Here is a 25,159-nt window from a genome sequence, read left to right on the forward strand (position 1 = left end):
AAAATAAAGGCAGTGACTGAAAATCACTGGGAAAGTTATCTAATGTGACATGAGCTTAAGGCATTATTACACAGATCCAAGAAAGTAAGCCGAGACACAACAACTGACAAATAATGTTATTGTAAGTACACACTTTTAAGATTACTACAAAGAAGAATAACTACCTTTAACCATACTCAAAGTAAAAATGTAGAATACTGCAGCATCCCAACAAGTCACAGAACTCAAAATGTTTATAGTTCTATAAATAAAAATGTTCTTACATCTGTTGCTCTTTAGCCTTGGGAACCTAAATCTGCAGCCTGATGGGAACAACAGAAATTTAGGAGAATGGCCATTGGTCTGAAAGAATTGAGTTGTCCTTCTTTCTAACTTGTTTGTAATAACAGGTCAGTGACAGAGGTCCAAAGACATGCAGGTTAAGTTGTCCCTGTGTGTTCTTGGTGTGTGTGTGTGCTTGCCCTGCAGTGGGCTGGCACCCTGCCCAGCCCGGAGTTTGTTTCCTGCCTTGCACCCTGTGTTGGCTGGGATTGGCTCCAGCAGACCCCCATGACCCTGTAGTTTGGATATAGTGGGTTGGATAATGGATGGATGTTATTCATAATAAAGCCAAACATAACCGCAGACTCAAAAAAGACTTACGGTTTGGTCCTCTTTTAAAAGAATTGAGTTTCCTAAGAAAGAAAAGCTGTGTCTTCTTACAGATTTGTTTTCTGTTAGGATCAAAGTTTAGCCAGATATAAATGATTGTCCATAAATATTTGCTCCACCATGTTCAATATCTCTTTCATAATTATTGTTGAGAAAGTAGAAGGACGGGACCCCCTGAAGAATACACCCATATCCTTGATCTTAGAGATATTTAACTTTAAAAAGAAACAATCACACCATTGAACAAACTAATCAACACCTGGTCCATGGCTGTCCACTTTATCTTGAAGAAGACTTAATTCAAGTTTGCATGTGCTTCTATAACCTGATTATTCACTGAAATCTGATATATTAATCCTAATTCTGAATAGAGAAATTGTGTTATTTGCCTCTGAGAAGCCTGATTAACAGAGGTTGATTTTTTTGTGAATAACCAGAATATGTGGCCATGGAAACCTTTAATCTGGTTATTGTTAAGGATTTTGTAGTCTGCACATGTCCACTATGCTCTATTTGCTTCACATATGTTTTCAGCAGCCGTAGGTAAAAGAGTCCAGAAAATACATTTCCAGAGGCAAATAATCAGGCGATCGCTTTATCCCTTCACCTTGCTGAAATAATCTGTCTCTGTATTTCAGAAATAGCTACATTTGTGTTGATCAGCTGAATGTTCAACACTAAACTCAGCAACATGATCTCAAGAGCAGTATTGTAACGTGCGTTGTGTAGTCCAATTCCTTTTTAAAGCAATGAGTAATCAAACTCAATACTTACTTTACTGAAGTAAAATACTTTTGTCATTGTTATTCCAGCAGCACTGGGTGTAAGGTGAGAAGCAGATGTATTAGTGCCTTTGCAGGGCTCAGTCGTACAGCCAAGTAGATTACTAGTGGCAAATGATGACGTTTAACTCTTTTTTTTTTTGTGCAGATTAATGATGTCTGAGAATTTTGCAAATGTAAGCGCAGATTACTAACAAATTGGGTTGTTCACCTAAACACAATTATGTCTGTGCATGTAAACACACTGAATGACAGGATCATCCACAAATTTCAGAAAATGTCTGTCCCTGTGTGGACTCCTTCAGTCATTTACATATAAAGCAAACAAAAGAGGTGACAGATACCAATCTCGAAATGATTCCACAGATAAGTGAAGACAATGAGAAGAAAGCCACTAATACTCCCACTTTGTGTTCTGTTAGCTAAAACCTGCAGAATCTACCCCATCAAGTTAGGATCCAAACAAAATTCATCAGTTTGTTGACTACAATATGGGACTGGATTGTATTAAAAGAGAAGGGAGCCTCTATTGCATACTCCACTTAAACACACACACATACAGGTATATCTACCGCTACTTGTGCATTTAAGGCAAGCAGTAGAATTTAATTCTTACGTGCCAAAGTCTGTGCAGGAATCATTACTGAAATGTCAGCTTCCTCCTTGCTGCCCTTCTAAACAAGTGTAGGCTTTTCTTAGTAAATACTCCAATAGTTAGGCTAGAGCCTCGCCACCTAGGGTTTCATTTGTATATATAATGTGTTATATATAATATATACTGTGACATATTGTGTTACATAAAATTTCACTGTGTTCTGTACTTACACTATGAACAATTTAGCAGGCAATCACTGCTCTATGATTCAGCTCATTAGTACACCATTCATGGTGATTCACACATTCAAATTTTGCAAATTTTTCAGTTGTAAGGATTAAAAACAAAGTGTTTTTCTTGTAACAAGTTCAGTACTTTATGGAAAACATCAGTTTTTATCACAGATTGTATAATGTATGTTATGCATGTCTGAAGGTTTATTTCATGGTGCTGCATAACAACGGCTTTGATGCTTGACTTGTTTAGGTCAGAGGCACATCCACCTAATCCGGTGGTCATGGATGATGATGAGCATGCTCTAATAAACCTGTATGTAAGTCAACTGAATGGCACACTACGGTCAGTATGGGAATAAAAATAGTAAAAGGAAACCGCTAATATAGTTGTGTAGCTGGCATACTAAACCTTTCTCTGCCTAGCTCAAAAACTGCTATGTCACAAACTAATTTTAAGCACTTTCTGCTAATTGTTTAGATTGTTAGTACATTCTCATACTTGATCTTGCTCTCTGTTACTGTCACATTGTGAAATGTAGATATAATATAAATCATTTCATCAACAAAATCATGATCAACAAAATCAGTCAATGGCCAAACTGTATTCAGCATTTTTTATTCCTGGTTGATTTGAGTCTAAAACACCTTAAGCTTTCTGAAGCTTTCCTCCTTTAACTATTTTTCCACTGTGGATATCTGAAATTATTAATTGTACTTCTCCCCTCTTTGTATTCTTGTGTATGTTTACATAAACATTTACTTGTTTAGATTACCTTTTTATTTGAAGCACATTAAGACAGTTATCTAAGTGTTACACCACGGACACTGTTATTCTAATTCTATGCAAGCATGCGTCCAAAAGATATTCAGTAGTGTTATGCAAATCACAAATGGCATGTCTACAAAAGCAACATTATTAAATCAAAAGTAAAGGTAATCTAAAAATGATGTAGTAGCGCATATGTATAGAAGCTGACACAAAACCACATGTTTGTGATGGTTTATGGGTAGTTCAAACACACACAATGCAGCACTCTAAAATGAGTCTAGTTGAAGCCAAAGTCAAATATATCTGGTCGTTCCACTGCGGGATTGCATTATTGTTGAATAATGTGCCATAGTGAGTGTTTTTTTTGGGGCAGAAGACGTGAAACCTGCTAAAATTCACTAAAAAATGTTGGCTGTACAGATCAGTAAGCCGTTGGTATTCCCATCTTGTACAAACATTTTGGTACCCCACGGAATCATGCATCATGGCACGTGCAGATCCATGGCTGATATCCAAATGTGCAGTAAAAGTGGATAACGTAATCCATTTGTCTTCTTTGATGAAGGCACCACTTTACACTTTTTTGTTACCCATTCATAAACTTTTCATTGAGTCATACTGTTTTCACTTCCTTACTAAGACAATACCTTTCAGTGAATTTTAGCAGTTTCACTCTCCCTACACAAAGAAACCTTGCTACAGTCCATTGTTCAGTGGTGGTGCAATCCTGCATTGGAGCATTCATGTTGTTTTGACCTTGGCTTCAACTAGACTAACAGTCGAGCTCCGATCTGTGTGTGTTCAAATTACCCATAAACCATCGTGAACATGTTGTATTGCATCAGCTTCCATCCGTGGCAGTTACAATGCAATTTTCAAATTGCCTTTACTTTTTGATTTTCCCACGTAGTTAATGTCTGATGTTAAAAAGACACAAATGTAAATCACGTTTAATTAGAGATGATATTTATATGGTAAATAATGTTATATAAATCCCGAACTTGGTAGCCAACAACATGCTGTAATTTTCAAATCATTCTGTTTATAAAAATCTAAGAAAGTAATACATTGAAACATAGTTTATAGCTTAAAATGATAAAAAATATTTATTTCTTATGGAAAGGCCGCGAGTCTAATCTGACGGGCTAAGGGAACTTAACTTCTCTAGTATTGAATATTGAACACTGTTGTGAACTGATGCTGTGTCCAGTGCTACCTGATGAGGGTGGTGCTGTACGAGAAGTTAACAGGTACAGTGACTTCAGATGCAGTCTCTGCCATTTTTTTTTTCTTTATTCTATCGTGGTATGTAAAACAACACATCAGACAGATGAGCTTGTCTTCTGTTTGTCACATCCAAAACACCCACATTCTTTATTCCTCATTGCTGCATTCTAAGCATCTTTCTCCGTAGTTGTTGGCTGTCATGCACAAACAGCAGGCCCATGCCTAAACCTGTTTGAATTTGAGTCACAGACTAGTTGAAGTGAATCGCTGGGCAAGTCACATTATGCAATTGAATTCATGCCAGTGCACCAATAACTGCCTCTGACTCACTAAGATTTTGTAAATGAAGGCTGCCACTGAAAGTCACTGGAAAAGTCGTCAAATGTCACATTGCATTAAGATGGAAAGAAAAACTGTTACATGGGTTTTGTGTGCAGCTTTATCATTATTTATTATGCTTTTTTGTTTAAATGTATCAAAAGTTGTCAAAAGTGTATTATTAAAAATTCAACATGAAGATGGCACAAAGTTAAAAGATAATTATGCATAACAAACTTGGTTTTAGTACACTTGATTCAATTGCAATCAACATTGGAAAGAGCAACAAATGTTTTTTCTTTTTTCATTCTTTTATGATACATTTACAGAGTGGTCAGATATGCACTGGTCAGTTCCCTAAGACCCACATTCAGCAACGTAAATCAAAGAGCAAAGTAAAGTGGAGGCCACTTAACAAGACATCCATCTGCCTTGACGTCACTTGCCACACAGCGTGCAAATCACTAGACTAAAATCATGAAACATCACGCCAGCAAAATGGTGGCAACCATTAGAAAAGAAAAGAATAAAGGAAGATAGCACAGAAGAAAATATGATTTCTCAAACTCTGACAGTGCTGCAAATAATTGCATGACTAGATGAGAAGCTAGCAATAAATAAGCAAAATCTCACTTGAGCAAGGTTTGATTGCATCAGAAAATGTTCTTCGGTATCCTGAATAGTAGAAAGCTGAAGCAGCCCAGAGGCGTTGTGTGACAATTTATGAAACTTCAAGACATGCCTGCACCTTTGTACATATTGAGCACTTCAGTTGGCCCAGAAGAGCTCTTTACACAGATTGAAAGACAGAGAGCAGAGACTGAGTAAGACAGAGAGCTATAAAATGACTTGCAGGTAAAGGGCAAGGGTAATAAACTGCATCTTATCAGGAAACGAAATGCAGAATGGCAAAAACACATCATTTTAAGTGTACCTTTTTCTATTTAGTTGATTTTCACCTTGTTTCATTTTCTTGAAAATGTATTTTATTTATTGTTTTACTTCTTTTTAATAATTTGTTGATGATATCACTCATGTTTTCCTGTTGCTTTTCTTTCCAGGTAGGCTTTCCCATCACACCATGTTAGCTGCATGTGCATCGATTTATATTCCTGTAACATTTTTTTGCTTTCTTGTCAAGCCAGCTCTCAATCTTAGTATGTAATGAGGGGATTGGTTTATGTTTCACATTTTGTAGGTTTTAGTTTTTACATTTTTTTAGAATTGCTTTTTGAAGCTGAGATACATAAGTACAGGTGCCGGTCATAAAATTAGAATATCATGACAAAGTTGATTTATTTCAGTAATTCTACTCCAAAAGTGAAGTATATTAGATTCATTCATTACACACAGACTGATGTATTTCAAATGTTTAATTCTTTTAATTTTGATGATTATAACTGACAACTAATCAAAGTCCCAAATTCAGTATCTTGGAAAATTAGAATATTGTGAAAAGGTTCAATATTGAAGACACCTGGTGCCACATTCTAATCAGCTAAATAACTCAAAACACCTGCAAAAGCCTTTAAATGGTCTCTCAGTCTAGTTCTGTAGGCTACACAATCATGGGGAAGACTGCTGACTTGACAGTTGTCCAAAAGACGACCATTGACACCTTACACAAGGAGGGCAAGACACAAAAGGTCATTGCTAAAGACGTTGGCTGTTCACAGAGCTCTGTGTCCAAGCACATTAATAGAGAGGCGAAGGGAAGGACAAGATGTGGTAGAAAAAAGTGTACAAGCAATAGGGATAACCGCACCCTGGAGAGGATTGTGAAACAAAACCCATTCAAAACTGTGGGGGAGATTCACAAAGAGTGGACTGCAGCTGGAGTCAGTGCTTCAAGAACCACCACGCACAGACATATGCAAGACATGGGTTTCAGCTGTCGCATTCCTTGTGTCAAGCCACTCTTGAACAAGAGACAGCATCAGAAGCGTCTCGCCTGGGCTAAAGACAAAAAGGACTGGACTGCTGCCGAGTGGTCTAAAGTTATGTTCTCTGATGAAAGTAAATTTTGCATTTCTTTTGGAATTCAAGGTCCCAGAGTCTGGAGGAAGAGAGTAGAGGAACAGAATCCACGTTGCTTGAGGTCCAGTGTAAAGTGTCCACAGTCAGTTTTGGTTTGGGGTGCCATGTCATCTGCTGGTGTTGGTCCATTGTGTTTTCTGAGGTCCAAGGTTAACGCAGCCGTCTACCAGGAAGTTTTAGAGCACTTCATGCTTCCTGCTGCTGACGAACTTTATGGAGATGCAGATTTCATTTTCCAACAGGTCCTGGCACCTGCACAAAGTGCCAAAATTACCAGTACCTTGTTTAAGGACCATGGTATCCCTGTTCTTGATTGGCCAGCAAACTCGCCTGACCTTAACACCATAGAAAATCTATGGGGTATTGTGAAGAGGAAGATGCAATACACCAGACCCAACAATTCAGAAGAGCTAAAGGCCACAATCAGAGCAACATGGGCTCTCATAACACCTGAGCAGTGCCACAGACTGATCGACTCCATGCCACGCCGCATTGCTGCAGTAATCCAGGCCAAAGGAGCCCCAACTAAATATTGAGTGCTGTACAGCTCATACTTTTCATGTTCATACCTTTCAGTTGGCCAACATTTCTAAAAATCCTTTTTTTGCATCGGTCTTAATTGATATTCTAATTTTCCGAGATACTGAATTTGGGACTTTCATTAGTTGTCAGTTATAATCATCAAAATTAAAAGAAATAAACAGTGTGTCTGTGTGTAATGAATGAATCTAATATACAAGTTTCACTTTTTGAGTGGAATTACTGAAATAAATCAACTTTGTCATGATATTCTAATTTTATGACTGGCACCTGTAGATGCATATTTCAAAATATTGAAATTTATTTCCTCAGTTTTTGGATAACAAATCCCTACAGTATTGCATGATATAATTAATAGAATATACAATATTATTTTCACTGTCTGAGAGATTTGATCCTTCCTCTCCCCTTTCCTCTCAGCATCTGAAATGCTAGATACCAGAAAGGGAACTTTCTGAGTGAAGTAACTATTATGTACATTTACTTATTTGGCTGACACCTTTATCCATGGTGGCTTACAACATTTATGATTCAATTGTTTACATTTTTTTTTGATTTTCCGTTTGGAGAACAGGCACATCAAGTGACTTGCTCTTGTTTGCACAGTGTCAGTAACAGGATTTGAACCCACAGCTTAAGGGATTGAAGTACAAAGCCTTAACCACTACAACACACTTCAGTTTTTTTGTTGGTAACACACTGTATCCCTTATTCATTGTAAAGTAGGAAGGATCACATGAAGAGTGAGCCTAAGGCCAAGATGTTAAACCAATCATTCAGGTCAGGCAGTCCCATTGGAATAATTTTATAGAGGAAGAAAGCTGAGGTAAAAAGGTTCTTTGCCCACAACTTTTATGATGAATCATACAGGTTCCATGGGATCCCAGTCCCAATGTCCTCCTCTAGTTTCTACATTGTGCCTAGTGCTGCTGGAATAGGCTGGGAAAATGAATAAGTTAACTCATAAAAGTGGTGCTCTGGCATAATGAAATAAAGCAGAGCAGTGATTTTGATATAAAGTTCCAGAAGATGAACTGAGTGTTATCCCAGCTATGAAAAAAGCATGAAATAGTCCTAAAACCAAATGCCTATGTTTTTTTCCAAATGGATTTGCCACCTTTTATCCCAAAGCTGACCACATCAAGTTTCCCACTCGTGATATTTTGTAAAGCCGATTGACAGATACAGGTTTACTTCAGATACAAAATAAAAAGATTGTTTTTCGAGGAATAAGAAATAAACTCCGAAACTCTTCAGAGTACAAAACTAGATTTTTTATCCAGATGGTTTAATCTATATGAATATTGTTCTTTTTTAATTTTAATTTGGACTTGATTAATGCATTTTGTGCATATGGTGACATGCTGAAGTAGTTAGATTAGTTAGATTTTGCATCTTTCTTAATTTAAGTTTTACAGTATATTTATTTTCACACCTTATTTTTTTGTTTGTGTGACATCATTTTAGGCGCCACTTTCACGTTTGTCCCCTGATGGATATTCCTTTCAAAAAACCTTTTATTAGTGATGGTTTTCTTTACAAGTTGGCCTAATGTCAGGTTCTTTTGGTTTAGTCTCTCTTTTCGCCATTGACCTTTGCACTTGCTTTCCTCTTTAATGTTTGGACACATCAGTCTTCTTTATGACTTTCTGGCTTTCAGTACTGGGACATCACTGACTTCAATCATCCTCTTATGCGACTATCTCCTGTTCGTTTGTTACCAAGCTGCTCACAGTAATCTTCAGGTTGTCTACCTTGCTGTTAATATAACTAGAAAGAATTTGAAAATGCTGTTCAAGGATAAAATCCTGTTTAATAACCAGAGCAAACACAGTAAGACGAAAACCGAGTCGAGAGAGAGGAGTGAGAGTCTGACCCAGAATATAGAGTACTTATTTTTCCTTGAGCAGCAGTTTGCTGGTTGAATCTGTATCTATCACTAAACAGCTGACAGTTTAAATAACATTGTGCCAATGAAATTGCACAGCATTACTGTCATGAATTTTGTTGTTTAATATATTTAATGGGTTTTTGTGAATTAAAAGGTAAACTCTTGTGCTCCTTTTTGGGGGTTTTCACATTGCATTTTTTGTGTCGTGAATTATTTTGCACCATCATTGGTGCCGTTTTGGTTGTTTTATTAGTATTCATGTTGTTACAGGTGTCTCATCAAAGGTCATAACCTCCTGAATACAACACTGTGTTGAAAGGTCATCTTTTTGAGTACTTCCTCATCTGAGTTTGCAGATGCAAAACTCTTGATATTTAATGAATTTATACTCTAAACTGATTACTCAGTTGTCTCTTTCAGTGCCGACCTTTCACTTCTAATTTTTTAACTTTGATTTTTCGACTCTCATTTCTATTCTGTTCTGTTCCATTCTATTTCTGTTCTATTTTCATTTCTATTCTGACACTTGATTTTTTTATCCTTTGATTGCAAGCTTTTTTGTCTTCTAATTACATCTTATCTCCTAGTCCTACTGAAAAACATTCTTGCTAGTCCCACTAACATAACAGTGGCAGTTGAGGGCATGTCCCTGATGACAGGATGAATGCATAATAACAACTAGGAATAAAATGATGGTGGTCATCATTATATATATTTAAGATCCAACGTTGGTCTGTTTGTCCGCTTTTCACAAGAGAACTACTTAACGAATTTAGATTGGGTTCTTTTGTACAATTTGCTTGAACATTCCAATTGATTTTGTGACTTCTTTCATTGTGCTAAGTATTCTAGTTTGCTTGCAGGAGGAATTTATTCACACTAATCCAAGACAGAGGCTGCAGGCCGAGGGGAGGGGGAAGCGTGACATCAGGTGTGGGGAGCCGGGCAAGGCCCTCCTCACTCATGCGCCAGCCTCCGTTCGAGTCTGTCTACCTCTCATGACGTATTGGAGCATACCTTGCGTCCGCTTAGGTAGCGATACCTGTTTGTTTATTGACTTTTAAAGTTTGTCCTGTTTGTCTACTACATAGGTAGAGCCGTGGGGGACAGCTAGTAGAAAAATAAAATCAGGTTGTGATAAAACAAACATTTTAAATGAAATTATTATAAATTCCACAACACAATAATACTATGACACTAAAGTGAAAGTTAAACCAAAATAGTTTAAGGAACAAGAAAAAAAAAAAAGAACTTATGGGAAAATTGAATTCATAACAAATGGATTGGTGGAGAGGTTATGTTGAAGAAATCATAATTCAGTACTACTGTTGGAAAGAATGGGAGAAACATTACATTACAGGGAAGTAAGTAAGGAACCAGTTGAAAAATATTTTGGAAATTAATTTTCAAACAAATGTTTTAAGTGATGGTTATTTTTCCCATAAAGAAAGCAAGCTGATACTAACCACTAGCAGATTACTTTGCTGAACTTGTCAAATGACTCTAATCATGCTTATCCAAGCCCCTAACTGCTTTACTGATAGCCTCTAGCTTGAAGGTTTCCATTACAGTGACTGATGTGGTTTTCACTTGGATGTACACCTTTTGGGCTAAAGCCTAAATATCCATTTGTGGTTTCTTATTTATTTCATATAACTAAAGCTGTTTACAGCACTCGCAGCTCTTATATCTAACCTGGATTTAAAATATACTCTGGCTTATAAAACTGTTTTGTAGAAGCAGGATAAAATTAAGGGTTGACGATAAATAGAAGAATCAATGTGCCTGATGAACGCATGGTATGCAGTATGGTGTCATCGCTGAACTGAGTCCCTCTTAAAAATCTGTGAGTTATGTAAAATGCTTTAATATATGTTTCACTATAATGGTATGATAAATAATAAAGATTATTAAATTTGTACATTTTCAGGTATAAACACATGATTAATCTGTCAAGCTAACACTCTGACATTCTCCCACTATGTCTTTTCAAGAGAACTTTCTAATTCAAAGATCAGTGGTGTACATAAAGGTGTAAAAAAACCTTCACACTGCTCTACTCTGTTCAAACTAGTGTGGTGCTGAGGTGTCACCCGCTGCACAGCTGCACTCGGTCCTAATTTGAGATCCTGAGGTGGTTTGTTGTGTGGTGGGTGTGGCAACACGCTGTATCAGTGCATGCTTCAAACCTCAACCTCAACTTAAAGATGAATCCAGCTGTGCACAAAAGAGGGCGATGATCGAGAAAACAGTGGATATTTCAAGGGAAGCAAATCCTTGGACAAATGCAGGCAAAGATGTAGTCAACATCAACAAGCAAAGACAGAAATACAAAGTAGAATCCAAATGAAAGCGCAGAGGACAAAATCCAAACCCCACCAAAATGAGTACAGAGCACCATTGTTAATGACTAAGAATCAACAAGTCTCTCTAATAGCGATGTCGCTGTTCATAAGCCTACCGTGAGTAGTATGGATGGGAGGAAATGACTGCTCACCAAAAACAAATATCTGTAGATATAATTTTAATTTATAATAGTTTCATTTTCATGAATAATGAATTGCCCTCTTTCATGTCATTGGATTCCATGACCTGTTCTGTTCTGAAAAAACAGTCACTCATTATGATCCAAGACAGAATGAAGCACATGACGTCCTGCTAGTTACCTACTCATAAATATCTTCTCACATTAGCCTGTGTGGTGCTTTTGGGTGTGCTTTAGCCTTCCAGACCTATTGTTAACCTCAGTACTGTACATCTTATTTATACTTTATTAAAAATAAGTCATTTTCAAATGTGCTTTGTACTACTGTTTTGCCAAAAAGCACTGCTTCACTTCACTGATTTTGTAAATTACAGTGGTTTGAAAAATAAACTATAATTGAAACACACTGGCTACTTACAAAACAACAGTTTTGAAGGGTGTACCATCTTTAATACAATGGTACAATGGAAAATATGTGAACCTTTTGGAATGACCTGCTTTTCTGCCTTAATTGGACATAAAATGTGATCTGATTTTCATTTAAGTCACAAGTATAGACAAACACAATATGTTTACTAATAACACACAAACAGTTATAATCTTTCTTTATTGTATACACCCATCAACAATTTACAACGTGCTATCAAAAAAGTCAGTTAAACCATGGATTTAGTAGCTGATCAAACATCCTTGGTCAGCAATATCCCCTACCAAGCACTTCCAGTAGCTGTGGATCAGACCAGCACAACATACAGGAGGGATTCTGGGCCATTCTTTGTTACAGAACTGCTTCCGCTCAGCCATATACTTAGGATGTCTGTTGTGATCAGCTCTCTTGACATCATTACACACTATCTCCGTTTGGTTAAGGTGTAGGTTCTGACTGGGCTACTCCAAAAGGCTAATTTTCTTTTTTTGTCACCATTATGTAGTAGATTTACTTTGACGTTTAGAGGCAGTGTCCTGCTGCATCACCCAATTTCTACTAAGTTTCAGCTGGTGGGCACCCACCCTAGCATTATCCTGTAGGGTCCCTGGATAAACTTAGGAATTCATTTTTCCCTCGATGATCGCAGGCTGTCCAGGCCCCAAGGCATTAAATCAGCCCCAAACTATGACACTCCCTCCACTGTTCTTCACCATTGGGCAGATGTTTTCATGTTGTTGTGCAGTGCCTTTTTTTTTTTACGGCATACGTTCAGCTGCATAATCTTCCCAGACAATTCAACCTTACTTTTATCAGTCTAAACATTTTCCTAGTGGCATTGTGGAGTGGTAAGGTGGTCTTTGTCAAACCTCAGGTGTTTAGAGTTTTATCATTTTTTTTTTTTTTTATGGAGAGCCTGACTTCCTCCTTAGTAGCCTGTCATGGACACCATGCCAGTTCAATGATTTGTGTACGGTAGACTCATGAACAGAGATGTTAACCTGTTCCAATGATTCTTACAAGCATTTAGCTGTTATTTAGGGTTCATTTTTAGCTCACTGAGTATTCTGAATTGTGCCTTTTGAGTCATCTTGGCTGGGAGCCCACTTTTAGGCAGGGGATCCACAACAGTCATAGTACACAATTGTATCCAGTCTACTGTCAGTAGTCTAGGGGTTTGCCTATTTTTTCCAACCTATACTGTGAATGTTGCAATAATGTATTCAATATGTACAAGAGCAACACAATAATTTGTGCATTATTAGTTAAACCAGATTGTGTTTGTTCATTATTGTAACCCAGATGAAGATCAGACCATAGTGTAAGAAAAAATGTGTATAAATGTGGTTGTTTTCAAATGGTTCACATTCTTTTTCTTGACACTGTGTAAGTACATTGAATTGATCCTGAATTTACCCTGTGGTCCTGTTATGGACAATCCATTACTATCTAGAAATCTAATAACAGTTCACCAGTCAGACTCAGAGCTGACCCAGACATTCCTCTGAATTACACCCTTCCATCCACAGTATTTATATTATTCCCCTCTTGAAAAATTAGCTCCACCAGAAGCACTACCCAGTTTATATGTGGTATTGTTTCAAAGAATTGAATCTACTAACCCTGAAAAGGTCAGATATTCTGAATAAGTTTAGACGCATGCACACAAAGAGCAATCCGAGTTTTCCTTTTTCTAACTCAAAACCTTATTTGATCCTCTTGTCCACCAAGCAAACTTCCACTGTCTAGCACCTGCATAGTAGCTTGTGAATGTCCCTACATCTGCCTAGGATCCCTCCTGTGGTCAAACTCCGGAGTAGGGTGGAGACCTCCCTTGATGAAGAAATGTGATTGCAATATCGAATTTTTTATTTTATTTTATACATAGAGATGGGTCCAACCATTTATAATTGGTATTTTTCAGCCTCCCGCCTGAACCCTGAACCTCCCTGCCAGAGAAGTTACATTCCATGTCCAAGAATGGCAAGGTCTAGTATGCCAAACTGTGTCCCACCCATGCCTATCACCTCACTGGCAACCCACACCCTTCACCTTATGAGTGGTTAGGCCACATTTAGCCCCAATCAAAATTTGTTTAAACAGTAAAGAATCTGTTAATTATTGAAACCTTCTCATTAATTCCCTGCTAGTTAATTTCTTCCTTCCTAACATTTGTTGCATATTGTTAACTGTTATGTTTGTGTTGCTGTCTGCTGTATGTTGTACCTCATACATGTTTAATTGACTGGATTGGTGGATTGACTGACAGCTCCAATTTCTAAGATTTCACACCCTGAACTTCAGTCCAACTTACAAAACCCTTCCAGACCTTTTCTAACCTGATGATGACACTACACACTGCTTATGATTCCTTTTATTTTCAGGACCTGACACATCTGTTTTTATTTCTTTTGCCTCCTTTTTGATTTTGCAGCTTCTTCATCGATCCATTGTTTTGTTTTGTTTTGTTTTGTTTGTTTTTGTTTGTTTTTGAGTTACCTTCTCTGTTTGTTTCATTTTAAAAAGCTTGCCTCTCACCAAAAGTGAAGTAGAACAGAGCAAACATTTCTCTAGTGCCACCGTCTCTTTGTTGAAAGGGAAGGGGTAAGTGAAACAAAGCTTGGTTGCATGTTTTTCAGTCTGCCCAGTGTGTAGTTTCTTATGAGGAGAATTGTTATCTCCTGTTTGGATGTACTTGTTAACATGGATAACTACACAAAAGCCTACTAGGGTATGCCACATGTTCTGAAATTAAAGATTTGTTATGGGTGCAAGGAATTATGAGAATTGCTGACATTCTGTGCATAGAGCCAATTACTATCCCACAATTCCCTTGTTCCAAAGATCTGCATTGTTCTGATGACAGAAGCACTTCCACAGGAACTGTCCATCTCTCTATGTTCTTTTGTTTATATATAGCGGAACTCGACAGTTGTATGCCTCCATTCTCAAGTGTGAGGCTCGATAAAGGCAATCGCAGCTGCTTTACATACATGATGTCTTATACTTTTTAGCGCTATTTGTATTGCATCCAGTCTCTTGGGAAACAGGACAACTTAAAGAGAGCAAAATCAGGACAAAGTATCTAAAATATATGAAAGCAAATATGCAAGGAAGGGACACAAATAACCAATGAATGAAAGCACAAATGGCCTGGCTAAACAGTAGAGTCTACATGACCAAGCCACAGACTACTACCACTGATATATATACCACTGGTGTATCCCTCGCCTCATTTCACTGCCTACTCTCGTTACCTGTTAAACTTAGTAATCTCCAGTAAAGAACGGCCATTTGTACCCTGCTATTGTAAGAAAAAAGGCTGCTACATAAACTCTGGTGCCACCCGGACTTTTCATCCTAATCTTGCCCCTTTGACTTAATCATCCATGTTACCTGATCTACTTTTTAAAGACTGGGAATTTTGAGCAGGATCAGAGTTTTTGCCATTGAAAGCCAATTTCAGATACTTTTCTGCTTGAATGCTAGGACTAGGTAGGAATGGCACTTGTTTGAGCGTTGTGTTGTGTCGGCAGAGATTTCCTAAGCCTCAGATGACGGCATTCTCAGAATAAAGTTATGGTAATTTTGCCTGTTCAAAATAGATGTTTTTACCTCTCTTACTGTTCTTTGTAACAGTATCACAAATAAAAGGCCTGCATGCTCGGTTCACGTGCTGATGCAAATTTAAAAAGCTGAAGTAAACATAAAGCACAACAAAACCAAGAAGAATAGCATTTTAATATAGCATATGACATTCCAAACAATGTTTAGAAAACAAGGAAGGTGCATGTTATTATTCAACACAAATAACGTACATTAAATGAAGAATATTACGCTTAAATTTTGGTTCATACCGTTTCATTTCAGACACTCTGTCCTCCACATTCTTACTGATTTTATAAGCTTTATTTGATGTTGTGTTTTCTTATTTTCTTCTACATGTGTGATATATGCTCATTGTTTAAGTGGGCCTACTTCAGTCTCTTGGCTGTGAAGAAGTGAACAATTCTAAAAACGTGTTAGCCCCTTCAAACCAATTGTCATCCAAGCTGGTCATTGCACTTCAAGCTCTTGAGCAGTCCTTTTGAGCTTGGAATATGTGGACCTTGCTTCACATTGGCCTATTTAGCCCAGAGAGTCTACTGTGTTCATTTGTAATTCATTTATCATTTCTATGTATGTAATTGTGGTGACTATTGGTTTATAATTTTTTGAATTAATAGAAAAACTGGTCATTCAATGTAGATGTATTTGCGTTGAATAATAAACTGTTCCTTGTTACTTTTTATAAAGCACAACAACACACATAAATTAAATGTTCAGAATAGCTGCTGCAGCCTCCAGGGCCAAAAAAAAATATGCTAAAATTTCAGTTACAAAAAATTTAAAATTAATGAAATTTACTCAAAAAAGTAATTCTCTTTGTTTGAAAAAATAAAAATAATAATTTGTTTATGCTGTTGATAATGTCAAAATGCTCTTTAGCATAATTCTTGGCAGTAGTTTATTTTAAGGATATTTGGTATACTTAAGGTAACTTCACATAGATATTTAAATATGATACAGTTAAGGAAACTGGATATATACATTACAAATTTAACAAACATAAGTTAACTGAACATAAATATTTGAATATAGTAAAGTTAATCAAAATAGATATTTAAGTTTATTAAAGTTAACTAAACAAATATTTCAGTATAGTAGAGTTAAGGTAGCTGAACATAAGTATCTGAATATTGTGTACTCAATGGATATTAATGCTTGAATTATAGATAATTACAGTATATATAGAATATTGTGAGTTGATTCATCATGTGGTGGGTGCAGCAACGTGCTGTATCAGTGCATACTCCCATCCTCTACCTCTCTCTCTCTTTCTCTCAATATAAGTTAAATATGAATATGAGAAGTGTAGATATTTAAATAAAGTATTAGTATACTTAAGTTTACTGAATATTGATATTTAAATATTATATACCTATAGATATTTAAGTATTGTGTACTTAAGGTAACCTAACATGGAGTTGTACTTGTCATATATTTAAGATAAATTAATATAGATTCTTTAAATTTAAATCCACATATTAATTGTAGATATTTAAGTATAGTATTAGTATGCTTAATGTAAACAGACCATTTATATTTAAATATTATCTAGTTATAGATATTTAAAAATAGTATAATTAGGGTAATTCAACATAAAAACAATTGTATACATGCTCCCTCTCTAAGAGAGAAATCAAAAGATCAGGTGCCATCAGAAATTTGTGTACCTTTTTGATACATTCTTATTCATTTTCAAAATAACTAAAATATCAGGAAGGTTGTAATACACAAAGTTAAATCAGACGTACACAATTTACCAGTTAATATTTCATGTCTACGTAAAGAAGTTTTTTCATTATGTGGTGCCACCTACCTTGTTTTGAAGACCACTAACTGTGATATCATGGCGGTCTTACTGCTTCGACTGACACAGAGCTCAAATGTATTTTGCTTACTCTTTATGCCATGTGTTCTTTCTAGTGTGGCTACTGCTGGTAATTTAATTTTCTTCTTATCTGATATTTATAGGTGCTCCACACATAAAGTATAAGAATCCCCAAAAATATAACTTAAAATGTAAAAGTATATTTTCAAGGGTAAAGGTAAAGTCTGCAATCTCTGAACTTTGAATGGAATCTTCCTATGATTCTTTTTAAGCTGTCATCTTCAGCAGCTTATGGAGGTCACTGTACTGTAGTTATATCTTTTTTCAGCACATTACAAAGAAACACTGAAACAAGCAAAAAGAAGTAGCTTTACAGCTGGCATGTTCCCTGTGGCCCTGCATGTTTTGTTTTACCTTGCAGTAGATTCACAATGAAAGTCTTGGAATGTCTAGAACAAAGAGCGACCAGGCCTTGTTAATAGTTGTTTTTACTTTTTAAATCATAGCTTTTTTCAGGCACATCTTTTCTTTTTTGTTGTAATTTTTCTCATAAAGCTTTTGCTTTTTTTATTTCTGTGTCTGTCTTGAAAAATGACACTGTTGCAGGTTAAACTACAGCCTAGATGTTGCCAATAGACTTGCTGACGAACATGTTCTCATCGGGCTGTATGTCAATCTTCTACAAAACAACCCCACACGGTTAGTGCAGGCTTGGCGCCTTGTAACAGCTATGAATGGTATGGTACTAACTCTCTGAGTGAGCCTAATGTTCTGTATCTCCACTGTTAATGTCTACTGTTAATATCAAAAAGCCTCTTTGGCTGGCGGCTGCAGCTTCAAAATAAAGTAAGGCTAGAGAGTATTGTTCTGTGTCTTTGTGGTCAAATTCATCTGTGGAGCCACCAGCATATCCCATCTGGGAGCCTAGGATTTGCTGTACTTGTTAGTGTGCGATAGGCATGTGAAATGTCCTTTAGAGCTGCTGACAGTACAGCTTTTCTTTCATTGCATTTTATTGTTAAATACAAGTCTTGTTTGGATGGGTATTTGTCTATGGTGTTTCAAAAGCAGTAGGGAGGCTTTGCTCTGGCTCTTCATATCTATTTCACTATAACACTTTGAAAGGATTACCACAAATTACACTTTTCTTTTTAACTGAAACATTCGTATATGAAATTGCTTCATCCTTCCTGTGTCGGGTTCACATCGAACTGTAGTAACTGTAGAAGGGGGTCTTAAGTAACACAGTGTTGGAACTTGTTACACAAGTCCTGTTATTAAGGCAGTCATTGTATACTTCAGCAGGTAAACACTGTTATAGTTGTCTGATATTTAAGGGTACAACATATATATGTTAATGGCGGTGACAGGTTGGTATGGGTGGCTATGAGTATGCAGTCTTCTTTTTAAATGTAAAAAGGAGATATTTTCACAATTGCTATATTGTATGATAATTTTCAAAATGATAACCGTTTGCAAACAGTTTGCTAAAAGAGGTTGTGCACTCCCATAATTTATTATGAAACTTCTGTTCACTAAATAAAAGCTGTACGGGTTGTTCAGTACTCCTTCCTTTAGATTGTCATCTAAAAGTTAAAAGTTGTTTAATTAAAGCAGATGTTCAATGGTTTTTCATGAGCATTTCAATTTATGAAGTCTTAAAGTCCTTTTAAAATACTGACAAATAACCACAGATAGATAGAGAGATAGAAACTGCAGGGGATACAGCAGACAGAAACGCACAAAAATAAATACAGCAAGATATATAATAATCTTAAGTATTGTGACAGATTGGGGGCGCTATCGCTCCCTTGAACCCTCAGACTTGACTCCAGACACCAGGTAAAAGTCCAAATGTTGACTTTATTATTACACAATAAGCACCCTCCTCTCCACAATACTCATTAAACAATACACAATAACTAATCAATACAATCCTCCACTCCCAGACGTCTTGCCACCCTTCTACCCAGCTTAGCTCAACGTCTGGGCTTTCCCACAATCCTTTATTGTGTTTCCAATCCCCCAGTCCACACTTCCGGGTCAGATTAAAAGTCTTCTTCTTCACCCTGGAAGTACGTCATTCCCTCTGTCACCTTGACTAAGACGTACTTCCGGGTTATAGGTGAAACCAAAGTCTCTGTGTCTTCCTGCAGCACCCACTGGAGGTCCTCATGGTATCCAGCAAGGGTGTGATGAAAAACTCCATTGTCCATGATGCCCTGCTGGAACTCGGGGCACCTCTATGTTGCTTGCAGGGCTCCACCTGGCGGCCTGGGGGTATTGGCCGAGATGAAAGGCAGGCAATATCCCATAGTATATTAACAAGATACAAAAACACATAAATAGGAATTATCTATAAGTAAATTACTTAAGTGCAGGTATTTACTAAGTGTAAAGTGTTTAGAATTACACATACTTAGAAGTTATCAATGTATTGCACATATTATCGATGTCTCTTAAGATGTCTGCTAGTCCAGCTTAGTACCATTCAGCACGGAGGGAGCAGTGCCTCTTTGGCTGAGGGAAGACTTATTATAAAGCCTGATGGTTGAGTGTAGAAGCATCCTCACATAACACTCCTTAAGCAATGCAGTTGTCTAAGTATGTACTGAATGTGCCTCTCTGTTTATCCAAAACATCTTACGGGGTGTGAGCGTCATTGTCCAACATAGTAAACCGCTTCCTGACCTACCTCTGTTCTGACACTTCCATCAGTTTATTTAGTCTGTTGACATCACCTGCACTGATGCCATTTCCCCAGAGCGCTACTGCACTGAATATTGCACTGGCTATTGCAGTCCGATATAAAACTTGCATGTGTGGCCTGCATGCAGCAGACAACCTCATCCTCATTAGAAAATAGAGATGACTCTGACTCTTTTTATATACAGACTGTGTTGGTACTCCACTCAGGCCTGTCATTCACATACACCCTGAGGTGCCACATCTTCAACATCAATGATAAACCCAGGCGGAGTTGGTTTGACCCTCCTGACATCAGCAAGAAAAGGTTATAGCAAACCTTGGCAAACAATGTGAAGCAAACCAGAGAATCAACTACAGTAGTACAGGAGTGAGAAGCGAGAGGGACAGAGATAGAGAGAGTGCTTCAGACATTAAAGCTTGCTGTTAATTGAGCAAACATTTACCATAATAATCAGCTTGAGTTGGAAGTTATTTTCCGTCTCTTTTTAAAAGTGTTACAATATTTACTGTTGTGATTGGCTGTTCAGTAACCTTATGATCTGTGCATTGAAATTGTTCCTCAGTCTGCTTTTATGAGTACCAGTGGCCCTGTACTGTTTGCCAGAAGGAAAGAGTGACAAAAACCATTGTGCAAAATGGCTAAGGTCTTGAGTGTATGTCCTGAATAGAAGGCACCTGGGTGACAGTAATAAACTGTGCCAGCTTCACAGCCCTCTGCAGTGCTTTACAATCTTGATCTGAGCAGGTGCTTTAACAGGATGTAATGCAGACAATGAGGACAGACTCCACTGTGCACCAGTAGAAGTCTGTGAGAACAAGTGGAGCAATCTGAGCTTTCCCCAGACAACTAAGGAAGCAGAGGTGTTGTTGACAAGAGCAAGGGTTTCTTGTGCCCACTTTGGCATTAGTGATAGTCACTCTAAGAAATTTAAAGATGACTACCATCTTAACAGTCTATAGACGTCAATGTGGCCTGCCTTCCGTTTCCTGAATTCTATGACCAGTTCCTTGGGTTTGCTGACAAGGGTGAGATTGTTGTCCTGGCACCATTGAGTCAGCAAATAGACCTCCTCTTTGCAAGTCTCATCGCTGTTGGTTTGTGATGGTGGTGTTTGTGGCCACACAGTTAGAAGAGAACAAGGAGTGCAGAAAGGAGGCTCAGCACACTACTCTGTGAAGTGCCTGTGTTGAGGATCAGTTTAGAGGATGTGATTCTGCCGAACCTTTACATGCTGAGGATTGGTGGGTAGAAGGTCAGGTGACGCCAAGTCCTAAATTGAGGAGTGTGGTGGTCAGCTTTGACAGTACAATTGTGTTTAAAGCTGAGCTCTAATCTTCAAACAAGCATCTGGAACAACAAGTTTTAATATCTAGATGCGTCATGATAGTATGAAGTGTGCAGGATATGGTGTTCTCTGCCTTGAGTAGTTATGATGATGATGTGTTCCCCTCCAGATTATATTCCTCTCTAGTATAATTACTTTTAATGTGTCCCAGGAAAGCTTCTTATCATGAATGGAGTGTGTGCTACTAGCCAACAGCCATTCAGATAGTTCACTTGTATTTTCTTGGGCACAGGGCATAATTGTTTTCCTTTTGAAATAAGCAGGGACCACAGATTCTCTCAGTGAAATATTAATAATGTCACTATAGACTTCAGCTATTTGGTTGTACAGAAGATGCATAAAAATAATGGAAACACCCAGTAATATCTTAGTATCAACAGCCTAATTAGAAGTACTGCCTCCTCTTGCTTTCATGGCCGTTTCAGTCCTTTATGAAATGTTTGTCATGCACTGATGTTTCACCAGTGTTAAGAAGAAAAACATCCATTTCTTAAGGGATTTTGTGATCTGTGCTCCAGACTTTCCAATAAAAGTTCAGTGATGCTCAAATCAAGTGCTTGGTGAGGCTAGGAAAGACATTTGAGCTCATTCTGGCATCTTAAATTAGTTTAGCAGTGTGATTTGGACTTTATCATCCTAATGTTGGATACCGGCTCCTGCAAAATGGCCTAATATTCCTTGACTATTAAACGGCCATGCAGAGCAGTCATTTAGCCTAATGACTTTATTGCTCAGGGGTTCAGTTGTGCTTCTTACACCAGAATGTGTTGTTTTATTTTGGCATTTCATACAGTTTCTGAATGCTATAATGGCAGGTTTGTAAACCTCACAACCCATAGTTTTGTTGAAGCTGGATGCCTCTGCACAGGGTGACACCTCTCTCACAGCCACTCACCTTCCCTGAGGCAGTAGTAATGGTGCAAAAACTCGGGAACTTTCAGATTATAGAACATCCCCTTCAGTAAAGCTAAACCAGAACTTCAAATGGTACTGCGACACATTTGGTTTTTGTCTACGAGAGTACCTTTTTTTGTTGAAGCAGGCACTCTGGCCCTGTCTCTCCATCTCTCACACCTTACTACACTCACCACATCCATTACATGTGGTCACAAAGAAGCTGATTCTATTCAGTGGTAATTTTTGAGGCTGTAATTTTACTGCAGTTAACAACTGTCATGTAATGTGTCTGTCAGTCGCTGTTTCTTTTTGTAGATTCCGTTTTTTCCATGCTTGCTATATTCTGTCATTGTATTTTTGAGACTGTTCTGTTTGATATGTGAAATAAATTTACACCTACAATTCAGGTACTGACGGTCTGGACTCTTTGGAAATCTGTTAGGTACCTCATGTTTCTATGAAAACTTATATATTAAAGTGATAATGGTCATAATTAGAAGTTTGTATCTTTTATAGTTGATGCATACTATTAATTGGCAATCAAGCTAGTATGACTCACCTTTGCCGCTGCAACAGGAATTAATATTTAATAACTCATAGTTAAATCCAATTTTTTGTGGTTTTCCATTATTTTGTCCATAGAGTGCCATGCAAAAGTATTCAATCCCATTGAAAGTCATAATTTTCTGCATGACAAAAGATTTGTGTACATTTTTATACATTCAGTATTTTTAATGTGAACTCTTATGCTGTAAAGTACATTTCCAAAATTAAACAGAAAATGATGATGACTTTCATGGGGACTGAATACTTTTGCACTCCACTGTATTAGTTTACATATAAATATGGAATACAGTGGCATGCAAAAGTTTGAGCACTGTGGCTTAAAATGTCTGTTACTGTGTATAGTTAAGTGAGCAGAAGATGAACTAATCACCAAAAGACATCAAGTTAAAGATGATACATTTCTTTAATATTTTTAGCAAGATTCCTTTTTTATTTCTATCATTTTCAGGTACAAAATACTAAAAAATAAATAAATAAAAAGGGCCTGAAGCAAAAGTTTTGGCTTCTGACATGGCCATTACTTAGTAAGATCCCCTTTTCCCAAATACCACAGGTTCTAAACGGTTTTTGTAGCCAGCTAAGAGTCTTTCAGTTCTTATTTGGCACATTTTTGCTCATTCATCTTCTAATTCTGCAAGAATCTTGGGCCGTCTTGCATGCGCTGCTCTTTTAAGATCTAGCCACAGATTTTCTATGATGTTTAGATCATAGATTTAGAGGTACATTTTAGATCATTATCTTGTTGTAGGACCCATCCTCTTTTTAACTTCAGCTTGATGTTTGCTTCCAGAATTTGCTGGTATTTATTTGAGTCTATTCTTCCCTCTACCAGTGACATGATCCACCCCCATGCTTAATAGTCAGAGCACCCTTTTTTCTCCATACATACCTTTGCACATTGTGGGCCAAAGTTCTGTTATGAATGTATCAAGACACACAACTTGTTTCTAAAGTGCATTAGGCTTGTTTAGATGTTCATCTGTAAAATTCAGGTGCTGAATTTTGTGGCTACAATGCAGAAAATGATTTTGTTCTGCTGACTCTACCATGAAGGTTATATTTGTTGAGGTGTTGCCATACAGTAGCAGTGTTAATTTTGTTGATAACAGCTAGGAAGAAAAATACTCATTAAAAACATTTTTGATCTGAAGGAAACAGAATAAAAACTAAATAAAAATGTACCAATAATGATGAAAAGTAAGACAAATGCTTTTAAAAGTATTTATACTAGTAAAAATAACAGTCAAGGAGGAGGTAAAGTGTATCAAAAATAGTAAAGGGAAATTAAAATATAGAGTGAAATATAGAATGTCGTAAACATACATTGTAGAGAGGGAAATGCTGCTTAGATTAAATAGGCTGAAATCAAACAAATCACCAAGAAGAGATATTAATCCTTTAGTGCTTAAGGTGGTTAGCAAGTACATATATAAATCCTTGACAAACATTGTAAAGAAGTCACTATGCACTGGAGAAATTACAAAAGACTAGAAAATGGTTAATATTATCCTGTTATATAAAAAGGGTGACCGTGCAGATCCAAGTAGCTATATACCAGTAAGATTAACATGCTGCACAGATAAATCATTGGAAGGATTTATTAAGAAAAAGATGATTGAGCAACACATGGCAAGAACAGGAGATTTACTGTGATAACGTGCCACATGAGAGGTTGGGAACCAAACTAAAAAAGGTGGAAGTTGAGGTTGTTGTTTGTAGGTGGATGCAGAATTGGCTCAACACCAGAGGCAGAGGGTTATGGTGCGAGGAAACTTATCAGAATTGGCTGATGTTAAGAATGGTGTTGCACAGGGTTCAGTGCTAGGTCCACTGCTCTTTTTTAATGTATATAACCGATTTGGATAGGAATATAAGTAACAAGCTGGTTAAGTTTGCAGATATTACCAAGCTACGTGAACTGGCAGATAATTTGGAATTCATTGAAATTTTTACAGAGGGTCTTCAACAACACACAGGCTTGGGCAGATTTGTGGCAGGTGATATGTAATGTAAATGAATGTAAAATATTATACGTAGGAAGTAAAAATGTTTGGTTTGAAGGAAGGAAGCTCTGAATATTGAAAGTACACCATGTGAGAAGGATTTAGGAGTCGTAGTGGACTTGACACGATCAACTTCCAGACAGTGTTCTGAAGCCATTAAGAAGTCTAACAGAATGTTAGGTTATATAGCACCTTAATGTGTGGAGTACAAGCCAAAGGAAGTAATCCTGAAGTTTAATAATGCA

The 25,159-nt window shown here is 37.2% G+C and overlaps 1 protein-coding gene across 20 annotated transcripts in view; it reads left to right on the forward strand.

The window, feature by feature from the left end:
- The window catches only part of dtna (dystrobrevin, alpha), a 480,591-nt gene that overhangs the window by 389,571 nt on the left and 65,861 nt on the right, over window positions 1–25,159 (forward strand). For 10 of the 20 annotated variants that reach the window (XM_039754468.1, XM_039754466.1, XM_039754464.1 and 7 more), the window contains 3 exons: window positions 2,515–2,607; window positions 14,485–14,562; window positions 17,999–18,091. The exons of 4 other annotated variants lie outside the window; for them this stretch is intronic. In XM_039754468.1, coding sequence (XP_039610402.1) covers window positions 2,515–2,607; window positions 14,485–14,562; window positions 17,999–18,091 — 264 coding nt within the window. The remainder of the gene's footprint in view (window positions 1–2,514; window positions 2,608–14,484; window positions 14,563–17,998; window positions 18,092–25,159) is intronic. 6 more of the 20 variants (XM_039754472.1, XM_039754481.1, XM_039754473.1 and 3 more) reach the window with 2 other exon arrangements.

The sequence above is a fragment of the Polypterus senegalus genome, chromosome 5 (assembly GCF_016835505.1).
Source record: "Polypterus senegalus isolate Bchr_013 chromosome 5, ASM1683550v1, whole genome shotgun sequence".
Classification (NCBI taxonomy): domain Eukaryota; kingdom Metazoa; phylum Chordata; class Cladistia; order Polypteriformes; family Polypteridae; genus Polypterus; species Polypterus senegalus.